Source organism: Tetrao urogallus (assembly GCF_951394365.1).
Source record: "Tetrao urogallus genome assembly, chromosome: Z".
NCBI lineage: Eukaryota > Metazoa > Chordata > Aves > Galliformes > Phasianidae > Tetrao > Tetrao urogallus.
Window position 1 is genome coordinate 31,596,451 of NC_136816.1, and position 14,257 is coordinate 31,610,707.

General features: G+C 40.7%; 1 protein-coding gene across 1 annotated transcript in view; it reads left to right on the forward strand.

Moving 5' to 3' along the window:
* The window catches only part of LOC306957325 (neuronal acetylcholine receptor subunit alpha-7-like), a gene marked incomplete at both ends in the record, with an annotated part of 63,588 nt that extends 52,960 nt beyond the window's left edge, over nucleotides 1-10,628 (forward strand). The window contains 2 exons of the mRNA XM_079548729.1: nucleotides 4,718-4,827; nucleotides 10,107-10,628. Coding sequence (XP_079404855.1) covers nucleotides 4,718-4,827; nucleotides 10,107-10,628 — 632 coding nt within the window. The remainder of the gene's footprint in view (nucleotides 1-4,717; nucleotides 4,828-10,106) is intronic.
* Between the last annotated feature and the right edge of the window lie 3,629 nt (nucleotides 10,629-14,257).

Genomic DNA, 14,257 nt, shown 5'->3' on the forward strand with positions numbered 1-14,257 from the left:
CAATACAAATGAAGGTCATACACTGTAAGTATGTTCACAGCAGATGCTTGGGGTGATTTCTTGCAGTTAGTCATACAGCAAACAAGACAGCAAATTACTAAGACAAGGAAGAAATGTGGTGCTTTTGCCACCTCCAGGAGTTACAGATTGTTTTAAGCTATGAGCATAAGACATTAGTGGTTCTGAACTAGAAAGAGAAAAAAAGATTAATCCACTGCATTTTCTGTCATCTGCCTGTATATCCTCAGTCACTGCCATTTCATTTTTCTGTTTTTTTTCAAACTGTTTTTAGTGTTTTTCTCCCCTCCCTTTCATGGTCCTGATGGGAGCTTTGCTGATGGCAGGGCTTCTCTCAGAATCTTCCATCCAATAGAAAGCAGCCAGTTCTTCACAGTGATCTATGGTGTTTTTCCCGAAGTTAATTGTCTTGGATGAACTTCATCTAAGACAGAAAAAAAAGAACAGTTTTATTTCTCAAACATCTGGTTCTATACTTCAATAGCTTTCGGGCTGAGACAAGATTGAAAATATGGCTCCATGCCTCTGCAGTTACCATAACCAAGAAGTAAACACAAGATCTAACCCTGAATTCTCTCTCTTCACAAACATTTCATGTCTGTGAAAAACTAGCTGGACTATGGCAATGTTCTTTGCTTTCTGCTGCTGAGACCTAATAGAATGTACAGTGTATCCCAGCTACAGGAAAACTTAACAATGGATAACTTTTTTCCTGTCCACGTTATCTACTTAGTCTCTTTGCTATCTGTATACTACAGTAGGACAGTAAGGGAGTCTGTCCTCAACCTCCTGTTCTTCTCCCTACTCTTTGAGGAACTCTGCCTATGAGCAACTATTGCCCGCTGCAGAGTGAGATGGCGTCTGCCCAGCATGAGTCCTGCTTCCTGCCATAGGAATAAAAGGATAGTTGGAATTCGTTATGCTTGGGCTGGACGTTTCCTGCATCCTCCACAGATTCAGCTTATGAATCTGGAGCATTTTTAGAGGGAACAACAGTGTATATCTCATACTGTGAATGCATTGGGTCATTTCTGTCATTTCATGAGCGTTCACCAAAAGCCTTCAGCACTAAATGATTGAAATGACTTGACTTAGAGCAGCTCTGAAACAGTCCAGAATGTCAGATGCAAAAACTGATGCTTCCAGCAAAGAAGGAATAGCAGTGGGAGGTATCCAGACTCACCATTGCAACTACCTGATCTTTACAATCACCTTCATCCCCCACTATTCCACAGTGTCAGCAACACTGCAGTTGGTCACAGTGGAAAAGCTCTGCTGGAAAAGCATTAGCTGTGTTAATAAATCTGGATAATATACTGCTTTCTCAGACAGTGTTCAGTGATAAAATCAACAAAGCAAAGCATCCATCTGGAATCATATCTCCCCTCAGGGTTTCTGTTTTATTTACCCTGTTTCTAATCAGCCCTTAAAGTTTATCCGGTTCCACTCAAGCAGCAGATCTTACAAATAATTCTAAAATAAACCATGTTGCTTCTCTGACATAGAATAATGTCACAAAAGATCCATAAATGGTGCTGGAAGCCCCTCTATTTCTGAACTGCAAGACTGTGCCATTATTTTGACCTAGGCAATACCAGAGTATGTCTGCAAGAACAAGTAGTTGTCACTGATTTTTTGAAGAGCTTCTGGGTCTATGTGCTGTATGTGATCTGTATTTGCTATGACAGCAGCACCTGATCTACTTCTGACAATGATAAGACAGAGCTTGACAACTCCAGATGTTAGAACAGCTGTCCAGGTAGCATGTTACATCATGTCTCCTTTGGCAAAAGGAAGAAAATCAGCTGAAGAAGAGCACATATTTCACGTTTGAGAGGGATCAACTGAGAATCTGGAGCAACTCTTCTTTTCACACATAGTGGCTGAAGATAACAGCTTTGAAATCATACGATGAGCATCTAGTGAAGTCCAGAGCAGATCTCAGTATTCCTGTGGAATGTCACAAGCTTTCCAGCTGTGCCTCAGAGCAGCTGGCATGCAGCACCAGATCCCATACTCTTTCAGATGCATTCTGGTCTGGGATCGCTTTTCTTAATCTGAGAGCTGACACTGCACATGGTAAAGTCATTTGTTAAAGCCTCCAGGGTGGCCTCTATATGTGAGGGAAGATCTCAGCAACGAGAAATTCTTAAGTAGGATTCAGAAAGGTGATTAGTAAGAGATGCTGAATATTCCCCTTCTGATGTATAAATGAAAGGGATGAGTTTTTGTGTGTGTGTGTGTGAGAGAGAGAGAAATCAGATTCACATTTATCTCCACCAACAGACATACACGGGAACAGGACTTTCTGAGACCAGTAGCTTCAAAGCTGTAAGTGCATATCTGCTGTATGCTTATGAGTGGACCCTAAAATACTGGGAGGAAAATGTTTAGTGGCTGGACTGTGGCTCAGTTGCTATGACACTGCTTTTTTCCTGAGCTACATGTCATGGGTGAGCATCTCTAATTTTCTGTGGCAGTACTCAACTAATTTAGTGAAGACCTAGAAATAGAGTTCACTGATTCTTGCTTGTGTTGGGCTGGAATAGGGTGAGAGGAGGCTGCAGTCTACAGGGAATGATACAGATTCCAGTCTGTTCCTGAAAGAACTGTTTTCCCCGCTTTCTAGCAGATATCTATAGAATTTTCTGACCTCACTTCCCAAGTTTACTGCGCTCAAAGTTTAACCTGTGAATTCCCATTGCCTGGGATCTTAGAAGTGTCAGGTATCACAAAGTTCTTTTCAGATTCAACAAAGTATGTAATTTTATAAGGGTCTATAAAACAAGCCAAAGACCTTCTAAATTGAACATTTCAGGCCAGAAAATCTTATTGAAGGCACTAAAGTGCATGGAATTTACTGCAGTATTTAGTGATTTATAACAGTAATTAGACCAGTAATATCAGCACTTCTAGATTTCTCTTGTATGGGGCATGCTGGAGTCAGATCAGCCAGCTCCTCTCAAGCCTGAGTTCATAGTTTGCAGTGCTTCCACCTGGCTATTGGTTCTCTCATAAGTAGGTGTCACAGTGACCTGTCAATTCGCATCACCCACAGGAGCATCCAGCTGTGAAATGTATTGTATCACGGAGAGCCACGTCTTTCTCTTGAAGCAATTGCAGTACTGGCTTTTGGGAAGAACCTCGTTATTATGAACAAGTGTTTTGCTGCTGAGGCAAAGAGAAACAATGTTAATAAATGAAGATGGATAAAAACAAAATTTGCCTTGAAGTCTTTATTAGATTACTGACATTTTCTGTAATCCAGGTTGAGGTGGTGGTGGAGGCTGCAGTTCACGGTTGTTTCCAAATCTCTCTCTAACAACTAGACATAATAGTCCTTGGTATTTTGCCTCAGCTGTCTTCAACAACTGCCTTTAAATGCCATTAGCCGTATGGAAAATTGTTCCTTGTTGTCCTGTGCACCAACCCCACCTCTGACATGAGAGGATGTATGCAGGGGATCACAGAATCATAGAATCATAAGGTTGGAAAGACAAGATCATCTAGTCCAACCGTCCTCCCATCACCACTGCTACCACAAGGTACTAATCCATATCTCTTAGTTCCTCATCCAGACACCTCTTGAACACTGCCAGGGATGGCGACTCCACCACCTCCCTGGGCAGCCATTCCAGTGCCTGACCACTCTCTGAGAGGAAAAGAGTTTCCCTTATGTCTAATCTAAACTTCCTATGGCACAACCTGTGACATTTCCTCGGTTCTGTTTGTTGCCTGGGAGAAGAGGCCAAACCCCTCCTCATCACAGCCTCCCTTCAGGAAGTTGTAGAGTGCAATGAGGTCTCCTCTGAGCCTGCTCGACTGAACAATCCCAGCTCCCTCAGCTGCTCCTCATAAGACTTGTGCTCCAGACCCGTCGCCAGTTTCATTGCTCTTCTCTGAAACATTGCAGGGCCTCAATGTCTTTCTTGTATTGAGGGGCCCAAAACTGAACACAATACTCGAGGTGCGTCCTCACCAATGCTGAGTACAGGGGATGATCACCTCCCTGCTGGCCACACTATTTCTAATGCAGGCCAGGATGCCCTTGGCCCTCTTGGCCACCTGGGCACACTGTCAGCTTATGTTCAGCTGAGCATCAACCAACACCCCCAGGTCAGCTTTCCTCCTCACACTCATCCAGCCACTCTGCCCCAAGCCTACAGTGCTGCATGGGGTTGTGCCAAAGTGCAGGACCTGGCACTTGGCCTTGTTAAACCTCATCCCATTCACCTCAGCCCAGTGATCCAGTTTTATCTAGATCCCTCTGAAAGGCCTCCCTACCCTCAGGCAGATCAACATCACCTCCCAACTTGGTGTCATCTGTAAACAATGATGAGATGCGTCGAGGAGATAACAGTTTCAAGTCTCAGTTCTGGGATTCAAGATTTTGATTTCTTTCCTGTGCAGTAGGTTTAAATTTAGCACTCCAGCAAGGGTATTCTCATAGAAACCAAGAGGGGTAGCCTTAAGGACTGAGGAGGGTGCTGAGTAATGCACCCTTTTGGGCAGTAACAAGGTGTGGGAGCAGAAGGTGGTGGTGCCACAACCATACTTTCTGGGGGTCCACTGATACAGGTATCAGAGAAGAGGATGTTTGGATGAGATTCAGCACTTTGTAAATGTAGCTCAAGATCAAGAAATGTTATTTGCCTTTCGTTTTTCTCCACTCCTGACCAAATTTTCCTTTTACTTGCAGCTCAGTATTTCGCTAGCATCATGGTCATTGTTGGTCTGTCTGTGGTCGTAACAGTGCTGGTTCTGCAGTTTCACCATCATGACCCACAAGCAGGAAAGATGCCCAGATGGGTGAGTAGATTTGGTAGTAAATATTCAACAGCATTTAAAGAAAATTTGAAAGTTGTGGCAAGCTGACAAGGGACAGATGTTATTCCCCATTAACCTCAAGTGTCAACTATAAACAGTATGTTTTACACTATTATGTTTGATACTAGAGAGAGAGAACAAACATACTAATTTGGGGTTCTCTTAGAAAAAACATCAGTTGTTTGGGTTTTCTATTTAAACCTTAAACAGGGGTAGCTTGATTCTTGGCAGAGTAATCTTTCTCCGCACCTGCTTTTCAAGGGCTGGCCCTGTGGGCAACACTTTTGATTTCTTATCCAGCAGACACCTCACATTTATTAGACTGAGCAGTTTGTCTGTTCTGTTCCCTTACAGAGAAGGGAACAGCATTACGTTTTCTATTTAACGGCAGAGCTGTGATCTCCCAGAACAAAGGAAAGAGGAGAAGCTGATTAGCTTATCCTCTCTTACAAGCGAACCTGTTACAAGCTGGCTCCCAGAAATGCTGGAAAACCAGGAACTTCAATGCCTCTGCACTGAATACTGAACCCAACTGTGCTTCTCACAGCTTGGAGCAGGTTCCTGTTGCACCATCAGCAGAAAGGCAACACTGTTGGGCTCAGTCTGACTGCACTGACATCACTGACTCAGAAACTGCCATTTGCTGAGGCTGAATCCAGTAGTCTGGGTGGAAAATGAATTTTGTCTACTTCCATCTGATCACTTCTCAGTGCAGTTAACATGTGGACTCACCTTCTCTACAGCGGAAGGCTCTGTTATCCCTGAGGTCTGGCACCTCTCCCAGATGCCTTTCAGGGGGGTGTATTTATTTTATATTTTGAAGTTAAAACAACGTTTTTTTTCTCTCTCCATTACTGAGAATAGGTTTAGAATACGCAGAATATGCTTTGCTGTTTAAAAAAAAAAAAGAAAAGAAAAGCAATGGAAGTATAAGCAGATACAAATAGTCATCTGCATATCCCAGTTTCACAGGCGTCTTTCTACAGCATCCTGTAGCATCTCATTTGCCACAGTTGTCATTCTAGACAATTACCCTGATATGTTAAACATCACACGATTACCAATGTCAGCCTGAAAACTGAAATGCTTTCTAATTTAGCTTCTCTAAAAATAAACTGCAGCATCAAAGCAAAATAAAAAAAAAAAATTAAAAAGGAAGTCTAATACATATTAAGCTTGCTAAAAATTACTTCTTGATTTCAAGACTGGAGCACATGAATACATGGACAAAGTACACAGCAGTGTAATAGCTCCCAGGAGCAATTCTGCCATTTCTTCTGCTTCTTGAGAAGCCTAGGCACAATGGCTCACATTAAATATGATCATAGATCCAGCAAGTCAGCTCTCGCTCTGTCTCAGTAGAGCAGGAGATCTTCTCAGGCCAAGTGGGTGTGTAGGAACACACAAGACAGGAAATTGATGGCATTATCTAGGAGGGAGTGGAGGGCAGAGGGGAATGGTGAGAGGAAAGGGAGTGGGTGGGTCTAGACTTGATGTTGTATAGATCTTGTTTACTCACCACTGACCTGCTGCTAAGTTTTGGGACTACCTATTGGTCTGTGCTTGTCAACATCAGGACCTAAGACTGCAAAGATAAAAACTACAGAGAAAGAAGACTTGTATGCGTACTCTGGGTTCTTGCCACAAAGCTGCCGAGATCCACTGTCAGTTAGCTGAAAAGACTGAGAGCAAGGAGTTCTCACTCCTGAAGAACCTGATTCAGTGCCCTGACTACTGAACTGGCACATATTAAAAAAGCACAAAAATACACAAACAGAACATACAAACAAACAAAAAACCACCACAACAATAGTGAAGTAAAAAGTACAGAAAGGCTATAGGGAAGGTCAGATGATAAACTGTGACAGCTGTAGACCAGGAAAGCTGATAGGGCTGTGGGATCTCAAGAAAAAAAGCGAATGCCAAATTTGCGGGGATGAGTTTGACACCACAGAAGTGGGTGTTATTGCTCCACCAGCAAAAGGCCATGGTTCAGTTGTTAAGATTCACAGCATATTTTCCATTTTTATTTTCTCCTGTGCACCTATTTCAGGCAAATTACGTTTTTATTTTAGATACATCCTTACAGACTTTTGCTCAATAATATACAGGAATTTAAGATAACTATCTGCAGAATCTAGGAAATAACTTGCTTGAATTTTTTCTCTGCAGTTCCAGTCTCAGCAGGTATCCTTACCATCCAATTACTCTCCACTGACTGGATGTTATTACAGGATTATTTTTACTTCCTATTCAAATGCAAGTAGCTGCTGGGGAAAGTTCCAGGGAAAGTCACTTTTTTATAAGTTTTATAAGGTTTATAAGGAAGCAACCCCGAAACTAGAGAGTTTAACTGACTGCATTACCTACACACCTGATTTATAAACTTTTCTCCATTGAATGGTTTTGTTTCCCTGCTCATCTCTCATCTCTCAAGAACTCTGTGTTTGGCCTTTGGACCAGAAAAGGTATCAGACAGGAGTGTTAGCATTTAGCCTCTCTGTAGCTTCACAGATGATAGTTTTACCCTCCTGTCTATTAATCTTTTGTTTCCTAGAGAGGAGCTTAAATTCACAGCATTCAGCCGCGGTATTTCTTAGTTATTCAGTTCAGAAGTGGGGGCTGCTGTCTACTTGATACTCCCTCCACTCACTGTGGAGCAGAGCACTAATGAGAGTCCAGCTAATTAGCACTTTGAGAGTAGATAATATCAGGCATGACTCTCTGCTCCATCAATACGCCTCTGCTGACAACCAAAGATACTGCATTGTACATGAGAAATACAGGAAGATCAAGCACAAAGCAGGAAGGGGGCTTTGGGGTTCATTGGTTTTTAGGTTTTTCTTTGGATATACTTATATTTGGACCAGTTGATGCCATTGAACCAGCAAGCATAAATTTGTGCAGGAGCTTACTTCACTCTTCTCAAGAAGTGTAGTAGCTGGAGACCAATTTTCTAGATTTTCTGTGATTGGAACCGAGAATATCTAAACCGAGAATATCTAAAGCAAAACAGTGCGATGCTTAGGGGAGGACCCTGGTGATCACAACAGCGATAGGCTGTTTACCCTTGAGGTGGCCTCACCTATGTCCTTCTTTCACAAGAAACCCAGAAATGACTGTGCAGATGAGAATGCCAATTCATCCTACCCAGGCTGTTTTCTGACAGCCCCAGCACTGCATCTGGGTTGAAAAGAACTATAATGATCATTTAGTTTCAACTCCCCTGCTATGTGCAGGGTCACCAACGACCAGACCAGGCTGCCCAGAGCCAAATCCAACCTGGCCTTGAATGCCTCCAGGGATTCAAACTCCTTGAGCAACCTGTTGCTCTGTGTGAAAAACTTCCTCCTAATATCTAACCTAAACCTCCCCTGCCTCAGTGTAAAACCATTCCCCTTGTCCTATCACTATCCACCCTGGTAAACAGCCATTCTCCCTCCTGTTTCTATGCTCCCTTCAAGTACTGGAAGGCCACAATGAACTCTTCCCAGAACTTTCTCTTTCCCAAGCTAAACAATCCCAGTTCCCTCAACCTTTCCTCATATCAGAGGTGCTCCAGCCCTCTGATCATCTTAGAGGCACTCCTCTGGATCCATTCTAAGAGCTCCACGTCCTTCCTGTACTGGGGGCCCCAGGCCTGGACGGAGTGCTGCAGATGGGCCTCACAAGAGCCGAGTAGAGGAGGACAATCACCTCCCTCTCCCTGCTGGCCACCCCTTTTTTAATGCAGCCCAGAACATAGTTGGCTTTCTGGGTTGCAAGAGCACACTGCTGGCCCATGTCCAGCTCCTCGTCTACCAGAACCCCCAAGTCTTTCTCTGCAGGGCTGCTCTCATGGGGTTCTTCACTCAGTCTCTATAAACACCTGGGATTGCCCCAACCCAAGTGCAGCACCCCGCACTTGGCCTTAATGAACCTCATTAGGTTCTCTTCAGCCCACTTCTCCTGCCTGTCCATCTTGAAAGGATGTCATGGTTTTATGATTTTTGGTTATCAGAATTGCACACCATAACATCATGTAATGCACTGGGGGGTATGTTCCTATGGTTTTTCACCTAACATCTCTTTCCAGAGCTAACAGATATATTAAAATTTTTGAGTAAGAAAGTTTGCCTAAGCCAGTATTTTAACACTGTTAACATATTGTTAGCAATTAACACCTTATTTTGCTCCATGATGTTTCACCTTGTGTCCATAATATGTCATATGACACTGTAATTAAGTAAGTTTAATTAAATCCGGTATGGATTTTTTTAAGTTGCTGCATTACATTTTTCTGTTTATTTTTAGTGACTGCGTAGGAAATAATGAAAGATTTAAAGCCCTCAAGATAAGCAGAATAATTGGAAACAGGAAATAGCCCTTCAGGATAAAGAAGAAATGATTCATTAGGAGGAGAGAAGCAGAAAGGCTTGCAGAAAATGGCATAAGTCTGCAAACCAGCAGAACTCTCACTGTAGAATTTCAAAGTTGTGTAAACATCTTTCACTGACCATTGCTTTGGCTCTTTATTATTGTTATTCCCACTTGTGGTAATTAATGCCTTCTCTTTTCTGAAATTGTGCTTGTCTTTACAGTTGCAGCTCAAAGTGTCAGCTGCAGTTTCCCCATCCCTGCATCTGCACTGTGCAGGGAACAACTCAACCTGTATCTGAAACCACCATAGAGGCAAAGTGTGGTGATGACTTCTGTGTGGCTGTAGTGTCTGGAGCAGGATCACAGAGGGAGTCTTGCTCTTTCTGAAACAAGCACATTTAGATTCCTCAAGTGAAAAAAACCAAGCTTGTTTATTTAAACAACAGGGATGGGGGAGTATGCTAAAAATAACTATTAATCTGATGTGGAATTTTTTCAGCAGAATCCAAACCTTTGTTCCTCAGTTCTGTAAGTATTGGTCCTTCCACGCTATCTGAGAAGTGGTTGAAAAAGAATGCAGCCAGTTTTATGCACATTTGCAGAGGTCTAGGATTATTTGCAAACTGTAGGACTTTAAAAATCGTAATGTAAAATTTTACATCCATTATGCTTTGCACTTGCAGAGGACATTGAACATCTGTTTGTTCTAGGCATATCCATAACGGATTTGTCTCAGGAAGAAGCCAGATGCAAAACTACTACATTTGAAAGCAGATACCTCATGAAGCAGGCAGTCATTCCAGCAGAACATACGTATTGACTGTGACAGTGACTAAATGTTTCAAAAACTGCTAAAATGGACAAAAATTCCCTTTGCTTATGTTATGTTCCCTTTCTTTCAGGTCCGTGTCATTCTGCTGAACTGGTGTGCTTGGTTTTTACGTATGAAAAAACCCGGGGAAAATATAAAGCCCCTCTCTTGTAAATATAGCTATTCCAAGCACCATCCAAGCCTGAAAAATACAGAGATGAATGTCCTACCTGGGCACCAGCCCAGCAATGGCAATATGATTCATAGCAACCACACAATGGAAAATCCATGCTGCCCCCAGAACAATGATCTGGGTAGCAAGAGTGGAAAGATTACTTGTCCCTTGCCAGAAGATAACGAGCATGTTCAAAAAAAGGCTTTAATGGATACCATCCCAGTGATTGTGAAGATACTGGAGGAAGTTCAGTTCATTGCAATGCGCTTCAGGAAGCAAGATGAGGGTGAAGAGATCTGCAGTGAGTGGAAGTTTGCAGCTGCAGTCATAGACAGATTATGTCTGGTTGCATTTACCCTTTTTGCCATCATTTGCACATTTACAATACTCGTGTCTGCTCCCAACTTTATAGAAGCTGTTTCAAAGGATTTTACATAAGCATTTCAAATATGAACACAAAGAGCTGAAAGGTAACTTTAAAGTAAATATCATCAGTACTATTGCTAGATAATTTAACTCAAAACAGAGAAGTGTACTTTTATGTGCTGACATACACAGAAGGGGATAAAATTAATTTCAGGAGATAATTATTTCTGATGTTAGTAATAGTAGTTACTGAATAGTATACATACTGACCTCTTACTTAATTCCCAGACAACTTCCACATATAACTATGTTATCATCTGCTACAAAAAATAGAAAAGAATCCAAATCCACAATGTATTTATTAGAAGTTAACACCAATGTAAATGTGTTATTTTATCTTTGTGAACTTTTAAATATTGTAATAATTTAAAAGATAGATTAATGACTAGAAGCAGCATTTTGTTCTTTTCAATATCTTTATGTTTTGTCATATTTGTGTAATGTGGCTGTGACATCTTCTTCTCAGATTTGACAGGCATCTCTCTGCAGTTTTATGAGGCTGCATACTGCATATAAGAAAATAAACTATTATCATGTTAGCTCCTAATAGTGCAGTGTCTCACATTACTTCTTTTGTTAGTTTGTTTCCAATATAGAAAATGTTGGCTGTTGAGGATGGAAAGAAAATTCATTTTCCATGATGACAATCATGTATATTTTTAATGGCACCTTCCACCCTACTCATCATTGCTCCTTAACGTCTTAATTTGAAATATTTCTGATCTGTGATGTGTCACAGTTGCCAACCTAGAGAGATTAAATCTATATAATTAGTGCAAAATTTTAGCTTCACATCATCTGTAGAAAATTTCCTATTGATTCCTTTGGGGCCAGATTCCACATTTATTCCCCATAATCTACACAACCCTTAAACAGCATTTTATACAAGTTCTTTTATTACAGTCCGTTTTCAAAGGATTGCATAAGAGATTATTTTATTATTATTATTATTATTATTATTATTATTATTGCTAAATTTCCTTACAGCAATATTTAGTATCAATTAAAAAAAAAAGAAATTGCTTATATGTCACTTGCCTGGAAGATAGCTGCAATAAAGCACTCCTCTCAATACTTTCATTCCATTCACTGCTCTGCATGGCAATAGTACTTCTCTTGGTGTGATTTTGATTTGTTACCTGATCACCACAGGCCTGCAGAAGGATATGGTCTGGTGTATACACCTTCTGTCTCTGGGATAACAGCACTTTTCTGAAAGTTCATTGAAGTAATAAACAACTTATTGTTGTTTTTGGCTGATTTCCATCTTCTTTTTCTTCCAAGTGTTAGTTCTTCATCTCCTCTACCCATGTGATGGGTCCTTACCACCATCCATGTTGAAGAAAAAGAAGCAAATCAGGGGTAAATATTTCCATTTAAAAGGGGATGGTGAAGCTGGCCTGGTTTCCATTTTACATAGCTTTTGTATTCTTGCAGTTTCTTTAGTACTGGGTGCAGCTCAGAGGGGTAACAAAGACTTATGGTAAAAACCTCTTTAAAAGGTTTTTCTGTATTTCTCAGATCTTGTTCTCCTTCATGGGAGAACTTTGTCTCTAAGCAGCTCTTCCTGGGCCAGCAGGACAAAACGCCCATGATCCTTCCTTTTTCCTCCTGTCCATCTTACTGCTTCCACTAATGAAATTGGCCTTGCAGAGTGGAATTGAAGAGCAGCCTGCCTAACAGAAATAACTGAACTACAGTATTGGTCTGGGGCTTTGAATTACTCTTATATCAGGCTCTGCTCCTGGATTGCAGCTGAAATGCTCACAGTAAATTACTGCTTTAATCACAGGGACAATACATAAATTAAAAAGCCTAAGTATTCATTTACTTCTGCAACTAATGATGCAGAATCCTAAATGACCTTTAGAACACTTGCTCAAGGACCACTAATATTTTTTCTTGAAAATCTCTATTTTTGAAAGTAATCTCCACTGACAGGAGAAAAAGATAAAAGCTAATGTTAAAGCACAGAGTCAGAATAGCTTAGTGTTCTAATGCAAACCATGTTCTTTACATGAAACACGGTTTTGTCAGATAAGTCTGCTTTCAACTGAATCTATGTATCTTAGGATTAGAAGGAGGTCAGAAATTGTCTGAAAACAGCAATGGAAAATTAATTTTAATCACCTTTATTTGATAAACTCCAGTGCAAATAAAAATCTCAGTTTACAGAGTACTATCTAATACTGCTCCATGGCCAGCCTATATAAAAATATCCTAAAATTCAATTTCTGTCAGCTGTATGAAGTTTATACATTTTTATACTGGACGGATACTGTTTTCTGCTTACTTGTTCGGATAATAAAGTAAGGCAGATCTTTTTGACATTCAGCAGCCACTTAGCCTTCTGGGAAGTAAGAGGACCATCAGCACAGTATTTGCAGTATGACCTAGTTTAAAATGGTGCAACAAATATTTGCCGTGCATACAGAAAAATGGAGTATCAATATGTTTAAGATTTTCCTGAGGACTGCAGCACACTTGGAAAAGTTGATGCATCACCTGTGTATATGTATTTACAGCCCTTCATGGCATCGCTAGATAGCGTCACAGTGTACCTGTCAAAGTATTACATAATTCTAACAGTAGGAAAAATTGGATAAATAGCGACAAGAAACTATAGCCCATAATACTTCTTACTAAGTCCAGGCACTTACCCAAATGTTACATAAAAAATGATCATCCACAGGAAACAGGGACAGGACGCTCAAGGTTCTTCTGCATTTTATCTCACAGAAGGTGTGGAAAGTTTCTGATGTGGAGGTATTCAGCACTGATTTATTCATGAAGCATAGAAAATAATAGATATCATCAATACATAATTTTCACTTTGACTCAATACCAGTTTTTCTGAAGTGTCTTAGCTGTCTTATCTCAGGTATACATGCATATATCTGAAAAAATGTGGTTTTCTATCTTAGAATATTGGTAATTATCCTTAAAAGTCTGCTACCTTATACCTGCTACCAGGAGAAATAAGGCTGTACAACTTCTGTTAGCGAATATCAAGAATCTGATATTCACTCTTTCTCTTATGCATAGGTCTCCCCTGTAGTGCAGGCCCTGGAACTGAACATAATACCCCAAATGTGCGTTCAGCAATAATGAGGAGTAGGAAGGATCACCTCACTTGGTATTTTGAGAAATGCAGCCATATCAAGCATAATAAGACAGAAAAGTACTCAAACCAGATCTCTCAGGCTATGTCTTCCAGCCACACAGAAAGTAATGGGATTATACCTAGTTATGTCAGCAGAGGATCTATCTACTCAGAGCGCACACTTCCCTCTTCACGGCTTATACAGTGGTTATAGGCCTCACACATTTTTTTGTGCCTCAAAATAAAAGATAACTGCAGAACAATTCTATTTCCTAAAGTTATTCTAAAATCAGTGTTCTTTTTTTATGTTCTAAACAGAAAAAATTGAATAATAGTTCAAGTAAAATTACAGTATTTCAGACCTATCACAAAACAGAAACAAATTAAACAGCTTCAAATTACTGAGGCCAGTAATAGCCCAAAGGCACACGGGCAGGCCTTTGAGCAAAACATGGTATAAGATTTACTGTGTCTGGCCTGTTTGCATATTGGCTGCTCAGAAGTGTTTGCCTGGGAAAAGAAGATAGCATTTCTAAAT